This window comes from Macaca fascicularis, chromosome 6 (genome assembly GCF_037993035.2).
Source record: "Macaca fascicularis isolate 582-1 chromosome 6, T2T-MFA8v1.1".
Taxonomy (NCBI): Eukaryota; Metazoa; Chordata; class Mammalia; order Primates; family Cercopithecidae; genus Macaca; species Macaca fascicularis.
This window is the reverse complement of record NC_088380.1, coordinates 45,372,484-45,386,685: the sequence shown is the minus strand read 5'-3', so window position 1 is coordinate 45,386,685 and position 14,202 is coordinate 45,372,484. Positions and strand designations below refer to the sequence as shown.

At 37.4% G+C, this 14,202-nt stretch overlaps 1 protein-coding gene across 1 annotated transcript; it reads right to left on the bottom strand.

The window, feature by feature from the left end:
• Positions 1–7,509: 7,509 nt before the first annotated feature.
• On the bottom strand, positions 7,510–13,855 carry MRPS30 (mitochondrial ribosomal protein S30). The gene is made up of 5 exons (XM_005556857.4): positions 13,259–13,855; positions 11,678–11,823; positions 10,828–10,933; positions 9,469–9,645; positions 7,510–7,901 (listed from the first exon to the last, which is right to left on the bottom strand). The coding sequence occupies exons 1-5, from the start codon at positions 13,845–13,847 to the stop codon at positions 7,612–7,614; spliced, it is 1,308 nt and encodes a 435-aa protein (XP_005556914.3). The 5' UTR covers positions 13,848–13,855; the 3' UTR covers positions 7,510–7,611.
• Positions 13,856–14,202: the final 347 nt, after the last annotated feature.

The following is a 14,202-nucleotide window of genomic DNA, read 5'->3' as shown; positions in this document are numbered from 1 at the left end:
GAATCCAGCTGGAAACTAATATGCAACTTATATGAACATTAAATTTACAATGGTTTATTTGAAAGGAGAAATATAATGACTTGGTTTATAGAGGACTTTGTCAAGTTATAGGTAGCTTGGTTTTTCAAATTGCTGCTTTTGTCCAATTTTGCCAGTTGAAACTGGTCTTTCAGATACAGCGATGGTTTTTTTCTGAAGAAATCCTGCCAACATTAAAGAGGTTTTCTCCATTATAACTAAACTGAACAAGACAGAAAGCTTATGGGACAAACTAAAACTGGCTCTCGACCTGCAGTTGTGTCATGTTGTTTTCTGAACATTTAAAAAATGTACTTAGTGAAATATATGCTTGTTCCGGCCGCCCAAAACCACAGCCGCAGTAAGGCCCAAAACCAGACAGAATATCGGGAGAGTTCCCACAAGGGACTGCCCCAAACCAACCTAAGATGTGACCAGTTGGGATTTCGAAGAAGGAAACACTAAACACCGAGTGATAAGTCCAAAGCCTTTATTAGTACTATATACATTGTGTGCTGCATTAGTCCTCATGATTGACAGGGAGAAATGAGACGTTCTAACCTGTGGAACCATAGGGGAACCACATGGGGAATCAGATATGGAGTTTATATGGGAGCTTAAGGAATTGGGGTCAGGGTTGGGGCTAGTATTTATGTGTTTAACAACATGTTTGATGTTTCAGTGTTTCAGGCAGCCTAAACAAGTTTATCCGTGCCTGGGAACACTCAAGGGCGTGGCTTGGGTTCAAGTCTGTGGAAAACATGGCCCCGACACAGAGCAGTCAAAAACACTCTGTGTTTCTGAGTCAGGAAAAAGAAAGCAGAGGGAACAACACTAATTTGAAGTATATTTACGAATGTTACCCTCCCATGAGACGATGCAATTTAAAAATAAACACCTATTTCTCAAAGAAAACTTTACAGTGCTCAGAAATAAGTATGACATCAGCACCTTGAAAATTCTGTGCAAAATATAAAAACAAGATATTATGTGCAGTAGTAATTAATAGACATACATTTCCACTGGTTATCCACTGACATATTACCAATCTGCATTGAAAATATCTGCTGAGCAGCAAATTGTGCAAAGATCAGTAAAAACAGTATAGATTGGGTACCCACTGGTGTCCTGAATAAGTATGAGGAGGATTCCTAAATGTCTAGTTTAATAACCCATTTCCTTCCCTAATACTGTCCTTATTTCTAAGCTCCTACATTCAATTAAAATATATCCTTATTTATCCTTTTCTCCACACTACTTCCATTGTTTCTCAGCATGGGTATATTTAAATTCACCCTTACTGGTGATGGCAGAGTAATGGTGTCAAAAGTTTCCAAAGATATTAATTCTAAATATTTTTTTCTCATTTTCCGTTTGGTTAATTCTCTCTTCAGTTGTCTTGTTAGCAGACTCACTCTATGGGCTCTATAGGTTCCCTCTGGCAAGCTGCCAGGTTGTAAATTGCCCTAATGGAGAGGTCCATGGGACAAGGAACTGACGAGTGCTTTCATCCAACAGCCAGGAAGCTACTGAGGTCCTCAGTCCAAGAACCTGCTAGCAAGTACATAAATCTGAAGCAGATCCTTCCCCAGCTCAACCTCCAGAAGAGACTACCCCAACCAATGCTTTGACTGCAGCCTAAAGCAGGGAACCCACTTAAGCCATGCTTGGATTCCTCACCAACAAAAACTGAGATAATAAACGTATGTTAAGTCAATAAGTTCGAGCAATATGTTGCACAGCAATAGATAACTAACACATTTGGAGTTCTTAATTTTTACTGTTTAGTTTTTCTAGTTTTCAAATTTATATATATATTTTTTCACAAATCTGCAGTGACTTTTTAATAGTTTCCAATTCTATATGGAAATTTTCCATCTTTTATCTCCTTGAATACAGTCTTAAAGTCTATCTCACAATGCAATTATTTGGTGCCCCTTTGGGTCTACTGTTTCTGCCAGTTTTCATTCCATCTTTCTCCTTCTGTATCCAGGATATGTGGAGATGCTGTATTTGAAAAAGTACCCAAATAATTTGAGGCCTAGGAAAATATTCTTCCTCCAGGCTTGTATCTTTCAGGTTCCTAAGGGCATTAGAAACCTAAGGTCACCTTAGTCTACTTCCAAAATCTCACAATTTACTAAGCCACCTTGATGATTTGATTTTAAACTACACTCAATGTGAATGGTCTACTTCTGTTTCACCATTATCCCTAGGATGCTGTCCTTCAGGGTCTCTAACCAAAAATTTCTACCGGAGTCACAACCTTGGAGGTCCTATACTTTTAACTTTCGTCCATCTAGTCTCCCAAGATATTAAAACACTACACGTTTTCAGCCTCTTCTTGGCTAACAAATCCCCCCCTCCAGAGCAAAAGCAGGACCAATAGCAAGTTCAACTTTTGGGATTTCCATTTTATTTAATACATCAGCCTGGCAATTAATCATCACCTTTCCAACACATTCAAGCAGATGTTTGTTGTGATCTGTAATCAGGTGTTAGACCAGGAAGACTGAACCAAATAATCTAGCATAAAGTAGAAATTGAAAGCAGAAGTTCAAGAGTTTTTGTTGTTGTTGTCTGTTCTTTGGTAAGTCACCTCACAGCTTATTAGCCAGCCTGTGTTTGAACCACTATTTGGGCACCTTCTCTATTCTAATAAAGCCTCATCCCTGCACAAGCATCCTAACCATTTTTCTCAAATGGAGAGAGGGGTGCTATAAACAACCCAATTTAGTCTAGAAAGGAAAACTAAATATTTTGTGTAACATCCAAATACTTTCTGGTTGCCAATTTTGGTTCTAGAGAAATGGACAAAATTTCTCCCAGCCTCAGGCCAGGCACAGTAGTTCACACCTATAATCCCAGCACTTTGGGAGACCAGGTAGGCGGCTCACTTGAGGTCAGGAGTTCACGACCAGCCTGGCCAACATGGTGAAACCCCATTTACTAAAAATACAAAAATTAGCCGGACATGATGGCTCCCAACTACTCGGGAGGCTGAGGCAGGAGAACTGCTTGAACCCAGGAGGTGGAGGCTGCAGTGAGCCAAAATCCACAGTACTTGAGCCTGGGCAACAGAGCCAGACTCAGTACTTTAAAGAAAAAAAAAAAAAATTCTCCCAACTTCATAAGTAAACTGCCTAAACAAATCAAGATTCATTTTACCATTCATTTAGCAGAAGAGTAAGGTACCAGAAGTTCATGTATTTCGCCAGATAACTTTATCACCCTCCAACCCAAAGACTAGAGGTTTTAATTATCTCAAATGAACTTGAATTCTTTGGAACTTATGATTATCATAATATCTCGTTAGAAAAGTGAGATTTCTAAAGCCTAGTAAGTAATCATAAAGGTATAATTTTGCCACTAATAATGCAAGTTCTTAACAGCTGTCTTGGCCTCACAGGTCATAAACTAACAGCCTCAGTAACAAAATATTTAATAGAAATTAGTAGACAGGTCCAATGATGTGGGCCAAGAGAGGAGAAATGAGAAGTGGTAGGAACTGTGGCCAATTGGAGAGAGTATGCATGTCTAAAGGGACTCAGAGCAGGTAATTCCAGCCCCTGTATATTGTTAACATGTAAGAACATAAACCCAGAGTTGCCAGATCTTCCAGTTTTTCAAGAGAATCTGGAATAATGAATGTTCTATGATTCTCTTGTTAAATATTGGCAATTAATTAAAAAACAAACAAAAGACATTGCATAGGGTAACAATGAATGGCACAAACAAAGCTCAATTATCTGATGCTCCTTTCAGTTTTAAATCCTACTCACCTTGTTTATTAGTACTATTAATAATGACTCAGAGAAAACTCTTGAGAGTCTTAAAAAGATCCTAATAAAAGTGCTCATAACATAAAATTATAAATAAAAGTCAGGTTTCACATGAACTGGAGACACAAAGAAATACTTTGTAAGTAGCTAAACCTCATGTAAGCTTTCATTTTCCTAAGGTTAAGGTAGCTTTTAGTAATTCAAACCAAGAATTAAAATCAAAACTAAAAATCTAGCTAGTTCATTTAAAGCTTATTGACCATTTGGGTGCATATTGCTGCAGTATATATTTCTACAGTATGAATAAGGCCATCATAATATTAAACCTCAACTTCTGCACAAACTATTATAGAAGACTCAAAAGCCAGTTTCAAGTGTCAAACGCTATTTATAAAAAATGTTACAAAGTGAAATGTGCAATTCTATTGGATGACAAAGAATACAAAAGACAATCAAAATCTGAAACAGAATTCAGTATTTCCCACAGAGGAAAAGAACAGAACTGTGATTGAGAAATGGAGATTAATCTGTACTAAAAAGAATGGCTTACAGCCCGGGTCTCCAACCCGATATAAGCCATAATCACAGATATGTTTATTTGCACAGTAGCTGTTGCCGAATTTCAGTCTACCATGTGCTTATTATTCACCAAAATAGTAATCATATCTATACCTTTGAAATATTACCTATAAATTCTTGCTCCTTATGGAATCTCTTAATCTTCCCTGATTATTTTTTATTGCTATTGTTGTTTGTCTTTACAAAATCTCCTTACCAAACTTTGGGGAACAAAGGCCTTTCAGGTTGAAAAATTCAAACTGTCCAATCAAGTATTGGCCAATATTAATGTTGTAAACCTGTAGGTCTCTTTGTATCTATTCTCAATATTCTCCATGGCAATTTTTCTCACTAGTGCCTTGCTCTTTTCTTTCTCCTGCCTCTATCCAAAGCCACAATTTTACCAATTTCTCTAACAATTTTTACAATTATCCTACCTAAACATGTTTTATGTAAATTAACCTTACCTTTTATTTAATGTAAGCATTACACAACGTACACTAGAACTTAATATAAAGTGCAACGGGCATAGTAATTTTAACTATATTCGTTGTCTTAGTATACTTGGGCTACAATAACAAAATTCCATTAACTGAACAGCTTATAAACAGCAGAAATTTGTTTCTCACAGTTCTGGAGGCTAGAAAGTCCAAGATCAAGGCACCAGCAGATTCAGTGTTTGGTGAGGATCATAGATCCTCAGTGTTTGGTCTGGCTCATAGATGGTGCCTTCTCACCATGTTCTCACAGGGTGTAAGGGATGAAAAAATTCCCTTGGGTCTATTTTATAAGGGCACTAATTCCATTCATGAAGGTGCTGCCCTGCTCCAGTCACCTTCCAAAAGGCCTTACCTCCTAATACTATAGTCATGGGGATTAGGATTTCAATGTAAATTTTTGAAAAACCCAAATATTAAGACCTAGGTACTGGTCTATTAAAATATCTCATTAAAAAATCTAAAGCCCTCTTGCCTAGTATCTAAGTTTTCCATTTCCAAAGATGAGTAAGCTAAAATACATGTATAATGAAACTTACATAAATTTCTTTAAATAACATTTTCTTAAATAACAAATGTAATCATGAAATGCTTTTTCAAATACAATATAATTTCATAATGAATTTGCTTATAATTAAGTGGAATTTGATACATGTTGATGGTTCCATATTAGAGTCCACTCAACTAGTTTCTTAAAATACTTTCTGATTATAAAAATAATGTTCTCACATTCTGGGGGGTAATTATGAAAATCAGATAATTAGAGGGAAAAATTGAGCATAATCTTAATCACACAGTCTGTTTAGTTATAATGCTGATGCTTATCATTCAGATACAAAACACAAAGTTGAAACCAAACTAAATTTGAATTGCTTACAAATATATTTAAATCCATGGAATTTGATAAAATCATCTAGGGAGAGTATGGTTAAACAAAAATGGAGTTTAGAAAAGAAAAAAAAAGTACATCAATATTTGAAGAAAAGTGAGAGGAAGAACACCAAAGAGAAATATGACAGAATAGCCAATGAGATAGAAGGCAAACCAAGAACATGTTTCACTGAAGGCAATAAAAAGACTACTTTAAGAACGAAGGAGTGGTCAACCATGCAAAATGTGTCAGACCTTACTGAGTACAATACAGAAAACTGTCCAGTGGATTTTGCTATGTAGAGACTAATGGCTACCCATTTGATAAGCAGTTTCAGAAGAACCCAAATCAGATTGGTTATATACACCTCATGAGAATCAGCTGAAAAATTATTGGCTTTAATGAACAACTTAAATTGGTCTGATCTTTTACAAAATAAATATATAGCTATCAGTATCACCTATATAAAGCCACTTTTAAAAACTATAAAGTATAAAATTGGAAAGAAAATCCATTTCCAACTACACAAAAATGTAGGCATACATAGGAAATGCATGGAGATAAAAGAAACTCTAAACTTTGCTGAGAAATAAAAGATGTAAATACGCCAGGTACAGTGGCTCACACCTGTAATCCCAGCACTTTGGGAGGCCGAGGTGGGTGGATCACCTGAGGTCAGGAGTTCAAGACTAGCCTAACCAACATGGTGAAACACCGTCTCTATTAAATACAAAAAATTATCCAGGCATGATGGTGCATGCCTGTAATTAATCCCAGCTACTTGGGAGGCTGAGGCAGGAGAGTCGCTTAAACCCAGGACATGGAGGTGATAGTGAGCCGAGACTGTGCCATTGCACTTTAGCCTGGGCAACAAGAGCAAAAACTCTGTTTCAAAAAAAAAAGCAAGTAAATAAGAAGATATACCAGATCTTAAACTAAAAAGGTTGACTACCTTAAATTCATTAATTCACATCCATTCAACCAACATTTATTGATTTCTTACTTCTATGAATCTAGGCACTTGGAATGGATTAGCAAATAAAGCATGTAAAGTTCAAAGCTTAATTTGATTTCAATAGGGTTATCCCTTATGTTTCACCATTATACTGTCCTATTAATATCTATCTTTTCTTTTAAAACCAAGATTGAGAATTCTATCAAAGCCTTCTTTCTCCTTTGAACAACTAATGTTCTGTATTAGCATTACTCCTAACATTAGTCCATTACTGAATTGATTTTCTACCCTGCTGTAGTGGGTTCTTCTGTTTGTTTTGAGACAGAGTCTTGCTCTGTCGCCCAGGCTGGAGTGCAGTGGCACAATCTCGGTTCACTGCAAACTCTGCCTCCTGGGTTCCAGCAATTCTTGCGCCTCAGCCTCCGGAGTAGCTGGGATTACAGACATGCACCATCAGGCCAGGCTAATTTTTGTATTTTTAGTAGAGATGGGGTTTTGCCATGTTGCCCAGGCTGGTCTCAAACTCCTGGACTCAAGTGATCCACCCACCTTGGCCTCCCGAAGTGTTGGAATTACAGGCGTGAGTCAGTGCACCCGGCTGCAGGGGGTTCTTTTAATTACTGAATTCAGTATGTTAGTATTTTATTTGGGATTTCTGCATTTATATTAAAATGTGCATTTAATAGCTCAATAACTCAATTTGTCTTATCAGTTAGCAATACACAAATGCAATTATTTTTAAATCAATAAAAAGTAACTAAAATTAAATCTTTCAGTGACGAATTTCAGCAGAGTAAGAGATCTAATAACAGGCTGACATAAGAAATATTTGTCTCAAAAATCAATGTATTTAATAGTTGACAGTTACAAATCTCATTACTGTTCCTTCAGTAAAATTTATTCCCAAAGTTCTCAATCAAGTATGTTTTTTCAGTTTTCCAACAGCTGTGCTTTTTCTTCTTTTGGTCTATTCAGTAGAAAGTGAACTATCTGAAGTAGAACATCATCATTAAAACCCTTCACATCATTATCCTCAATTGTTTCATAAAGAGGCTTACTTTGTGTACCCCAACATATATTTTTACGAGGGTTATTTTGATCAGCTTGTGTAGTCAGTGCCAAAGTATTTAGCTGGTAGCAGAAAAAGGAAAAGTATTTTCCATCTGTGATCACAGCCTGGGAGACAAAAGGTCGAGTAACATCTGCTTCACTCCAGAATCCTGTAGAAGAAAGTTATGCTGAAATTTACGTACAGAATATATCTTGCCCAAACAAAACAAACACATTAGACATTAGAGGGTATCAAATACCTCCTACAACTTAGATACTTTATGTAACAAAATCCCTGAAGACCTCAAAGTTTCCTTATCATCTCCATTCTAACCCTATATTTCATTTCTGCACAAATAATATTTTCCTCCCTTCTAGTATCCTCCATCTCATGATTAATCTTTTTCAACAATGTCAGCCTTATTTGCTTCATCTAAGAGCAGCAAGCTCTATCTATGCAGATGACTTCTACATCTGGTACTATTTCATTACCCAACCACCAAGCAGTAACTTTATTTCTCCACACGTATCTTACGTCATCTTTAATGGAGATGGCAAATGAATAATACTGTTAACATACAGAATTAATTTTATTGTGAAAGGAAGTTCTTTATCTTTCAAAAATAAACAGTGCCATTCTACCATCTTCAAGAAAGTTACTTCTTACTTATGTCTAATTCCGTCTACTCCTACTCCCACTTTCTCTATTCAATTCTGTTATAGAAATCTAAGTCGATTTTGAGTACAACGTTAAAATACATATATACGTTAAAAAAAAAACATGTATTATATTACTTCAGGTTTTAGAATACAATCCAAACGCCCCACAATGAGCTCTAATAGTCCTGTAAGATATAGCCTTTGGCTTCTGCTATGTCCTTCTACATCATTCTCCTTGTCCCACTCTTCATTACCCTTCATGTTGTTCCTAAATATTTCAGGCCTGTTTCCACCTCAGGGACTTTTTTACTTGCTGCTCCTTTTGCCTGGAAGTGTCTTCCTCCAGATTTGTGCACAGGCAGCTCCTCGCCATTCAGGTCTTAGGAGAAGTCATTTTTAGAGACCTCCCCTGAATGACTTTTATAAAATAAATTCTTCTCCATACCTCATTTATACCTGCCCCCCTACAAATCACTCTACTCTTTATGCTAAAGTATTTTCCCCATAGTATTACCACTAGTTATAAATATTACATGCTTATTATCTTTTACCACCGCCCCCCTACCCCACTATAATATAAGCTCTAAGAAAGCAGGATGTTTCACTCAACACTGCATCTTGAACAGAGTATAGCATATAAAAAAGCAGTTACTGTTTACTGAATGAACAATCTCCTAATTCAAATCCTGGATATAACCTTTAAAGAAATTATATAGGATAGCCATTGATTTAATATAAGTATTTAATCCACTAAATCATTACCTTTTCTACCTTCTGAAAGCTATTATCATCTAGAAAGGGTTGACTTAGTTGGCTACAGTCTTTAAAATGCGTGCAAAAGTACATTCACACAGGAGATGGTCAAAGTAAAAGATAAAAACAATCACCTCAGTGTCAGATTTCAACTGTATAGTATTTAAACATGGATTTTAAAACAACTGTACTTTGGGCCAATGTAAAAGTTTAAAGATGTTAAGATTCAACCTATGTTTCAACCCAAAGAAAACAATTTTAACCATTATATTCTTAGAATGTTACAAATATCTTCAAAGAAAATGCTATAAAATTAGTTTTTACCTTGATACATAGCTTGTGCTCCAGTCCAAGCAAAAAGGCTTGCAATAGCATTAGCTCTAAAAACAACTTCTATCTGATCAGCACAGTTTTGTCTCAAAAGTCTTTCCCTTCTTAATTTGTTAGGTAACAGATGAAACTGGGTGTGACCGTAACAGCAAGGATCTGCAGTTTTTGAGCCTAAAAAGCAAAGAAAAACATTTCAAATGAAACAAACATGTAGAACATCTGGAGCACATGTTTTAGTATTTGCGCCTTTTTTTTCCTTCTTTATACATCATATTCTCAGTACTCTAAATATATAAGTAGGAATATTAATATACTTATATATCGTATGGATCATAATAAAATTAAATTTCACAGAAAAGCATAATTTCTCAATCTGCTAGCTATCATAAAGCCCATCAAAACAAGGAAGAAGTTGAAAGAATATATAGAAAAGTTATTTAAAATTTCTATTATCTGTTTTCTCAAATCCTTTAGTCATGATTAGCTATGGTTGTCTCCTTGTCATATTAACCAAGAGGATACAACTACTTCAAGACTCTAAAAACTTATTTAATGAAATAATTACACACTTTGCTCCTAATTTTTAAAAATTATTTTTACACTACTTTTCTAAGTAAAAAAAAAAATAAGTAGCAACATTTCATGAAATGCTGACATTCTTGATCTTAGTGGTAAAGTCTTTTCAACAAAGTGTTCCTTGCAGGTCACTACCTAAGACCGCAGTGACTGAGAAGAGGCTGATAAAATAGGTCTGGAGGGCTAGTAAAAACCTTCTTAAGACTTCTTCACATTGGGTAGGAATTAACAAAGGAAGAAAAAATGACAAAATAAGCTGCACGAGGGACGGCAGACATCAGGCATTATGAATTTGTGAATTCCTGATCTTACCACCATCCATGGCGCAAATAGAACACTTAAAAAAGTCAACAGCTATCTCAAGTCCAGTTCTAAAAGTTTTTACTTTTAAAAAAACACAAATTTATTTTTCTATCTAATAAGTCAACAAAGCCTATTTTCTAAAGTTAAATACTGCTATTTCGGTAGAAACAAGTAAAATTTCAAATAACAAACAACATTTTCTTTCCAGTGTTTATGCATGTTGCAGTAACCTGAGATTATGAATTATATTGCTCATGGACTATGTAAACCTCTCGGTAATCAAGAATTCATTCCTCATTGTAGTCAATACTCCAAATTCGCATAGGACACTTTGAGATTATGAATTATATTGCTCACGGACTATGTAAACCTCTCGGTAATCAAGAATTAACTCTTCATTGTAGTCAATACTCCAAATTCGCATAGGACACTTTGAACACATTTATAGTATAATATGTCAAAAGAGAAACTTACCAACAAATATACGGTTTTCATACTGCCGTTTGAATAATGGAAGTTTGTCTGGTTTACATTTTATAGTGGGGATTTCTATAGGAACAGAATAATCCAATGGCACAAACTTAAAGAAAAAGAAAAGACATACTAAATTCACAGCAACATTAGTATGTATTTTACTCACACTCATTAGATTTAAAAATCTTAAAATGAGGTGGTTTCACAAAATGATTTGATAATACTATCATTGAATGATGGGCTAAAACCAGTAAGCCACCTGTTTTTACAGGTAAAGTTTTACTGGAAGACAGCCCACACAAACTCATTTATAAATTGTGTATGGCACTCTGCACTGTAAGAGCAGAGCTGAACACTTGCAACAGAGATTTACAGCCTGTACAGCCTAAAATATTAACTATCCAGATCTTTACAGAAAAAGTATGTCAACCCTGACACGAAAGCACAGACAATACTCAAAATATACTTTCTTCCAAAAGAACTGCAAATATGTAAAATGGCCCAGCTGATAAGTGTTAAACTTCCTTGGTTTATGACTAGCTAGTGCAGTCTAGTAAATTACAATCATAAACTATTTCAGAATTTTTATATTAAGAGAAACATACAGATCTGTATGGTCCGGCAAAATGACACCTTAACCTGTTTTTGTTAAAATGATTATCTGACCTTTATGGTGTATACCGTAGCAGATTACATAAGCTAAAAAGATTTTTGAGATGTGATGTCTTCAAAAAGGAAACTTGAAAGGCAAGAGATCCATCTGAAACATTTTATTCTACTATTACTTAACCTGCCTATGACAGATCCTACGTGAGAGATCAACAGATACATAATCACAAAAAATCCTTACCTCTGCGAGTTGCTTGGATATTCGAACCTGGTTGTTTGGTTTATCATCTATCTGGTATCGCAAGTTATCAATTCGACCTTTTCGATGACCACGAGGAATAATTTCTTCACCACGCACCCAGTAAAAATGAACTGGGCGTCTATAATCTATCAAAAAGATATTCAAAATTTTTTTCATCTGATCATCTAAATAAATTTGGTTACTATTAGAACACTAAAGAGTACTAACTTAGCAAATGATAACTTAAGAATGATGGAAGTAAGAGTCTGGGTTATGTGACAATTTAACTATTATGACTTAAATATAACATTCAAACTTTTGTCTATTTGTGCCATCATTACTCTGAACATTAACCAAAGAGATTTCTCATTAGGAGTAATAAAAGAAAATAAGACTAACAAGAGTATCATTCACCGTAAACAAAAATAGGACTATTTTATGAACCACCAATTCAATTTTCACAATAACTCCCAAAGGTATGTATACTTTTCATTATCTCCATTTTATAGAAGAGGAACCTAGGTCTTGACAAAGTTAAATAGGTTTTCTAGGCCATCCATCAGGAGTAGTCTAAGTTCATGACGCTTTCCTCAAGACTTCTTTCTCAACTGGAGAAGGGAAAAAACATGTACACAGCAAGGCTAGGTTGAGCACACATCTACAGTCCTAACATTACTTCAATATTAAGACATCCACTTCGTAGAAGATATAAAATGATGAATACGTCAAAAACAATAATTTTTAAAATTATCTATATGTTAATTACTTTTCATGTCCGCCCTGAGCGGTTACACAGAAGCTGCTGATGGTTTACTAGGAACTTGGAATGGGGGTTTGAAGTTTGACCCCCCACCCCGCGCCAATCTATTAGCTATAGGGTCCTCAGGCAGACACATTTAACGTTTCTATGCCTCAGTTTATTACATTTTGGTCTTTTTTGCATTTACCAAAACATTGCTACCTATCGTGAACGGTTATTGTGAGGATTAATAAATTGGCACACATAAAATTTAGAACAGGGCCTAGCACATACTCAGTAAACGTTAGGTATCTTAGTTAATATTTCATTTAATCTTCACAATTCTACGACGAAGAACCACTACCGTAAAATGCGAAAAATTAAGCAAAAAAGAAGTTACTAAAGAAAAAGAAAAGGCACACTAAATTTAAAATTAAGCTAAAAAGAATACTACTCAGCCGTGTGACACACCGTCACACAGCTTTCTGGTGGAACAGCCAAAAGGAAACCTGGCCCGCCCCACTCTCTTAAGTGGCGTTTTTCTTCATCACCACTGCTCTTCCATTCGGCTTAACCCTCACAAAGTTGAGTCCAGGACTGGAATCCTAGAGAGCTCAGGCTGAGTTGAAGAGCTGGTAGGTGTTAGCGCAGCCACAAACACGTAGTGTCTAGATTCCTAACGCAGTGACTGTTACAAAACTAGGTCACCCCAGATAGGAACGAAAGAACTAGGAAAACAAGAACGAAGCAGAGAGAAATAAATGACGAGGGGTAAATCTGCGGCGGAGTAACCCAGTATAATCCCCATTTCTCCCTTCCGCCCTGGGGGATCCAAGGCTCACCGAGGGCGGCAGCGGCCAGGGCCGGGTTGTGTGGGCTGAGGAGGCCCACGAGGGTTGCCACCAGCTGATCCAGGAAGGGCAAAGATATGACCTCTCTCTCCTCGTAACGGTGCACGCGCCGTTTACGCCGCAGGTAAAAGTGCTCCTGCAGCAGGCAGTCGCAGGCGACTGCACGCAGCGCCGCGAGGTCCAGCGCGGGTTCGGGTTCGGGCTCGGGCTCCGCGGGGGTCGGCGGCAGACCCGACAGGAACACGGTCTTGGTGAAGTACTGGTACCAGCGGTCAGCGTTCAGCGCGAAGGTCTGCGGGTAAACCATGTACTTCATAAACTGCATCTTGGTGAGAATTCGCAGCTTCTCGTCTACCGACTCCGCAGCGTGCACCGTCGCCTGCCAGCGTTCGATTCGCCGCAGCCGTGCCGCCTTGCTGTCGGCTGTCATGGAGGCCACAATCGGCGGGTACCGCGCGACGGGGGTCGCCGCGACATCTTGGCAGGTCGTTTCTGTAGCCGTGGCGACGGCATTAGCCGCGGTGTGCAATGAAAGGCTCGGACCGCGAAGCATAGGCCTCCACCACCTGGCCGCCGCCATCTTTACCCGCGGTTCCGGACCCAGAGGTCGACTTAAACAATTGTCCCTCTCTTGCTGTAGGGGCCAATAGGAAAGCGTAATCTGAGCCAGTCTAGGAAAGGCAGAGTCTCGGTGGGCGTGAGTTATGTTGCGTCATTCACGGTTTAGCCAATCATATAACTTCTCCAGTCGCGGTTTCCTGCGTTTGTAGATGGAAGGAAGAGCTTGTGTGTTTAGGCATTACGCTGGTGGGAGATGCTGCCACCTAGGTTACTTGTAGGACCCTATAGGGCAACCTCCCTTTCCAGGAACTGTTTGGGAACATCTTGCAGGAAAATGGCAGGCCCTTGGTTAAACGTATTGGCTTCATTTGTGT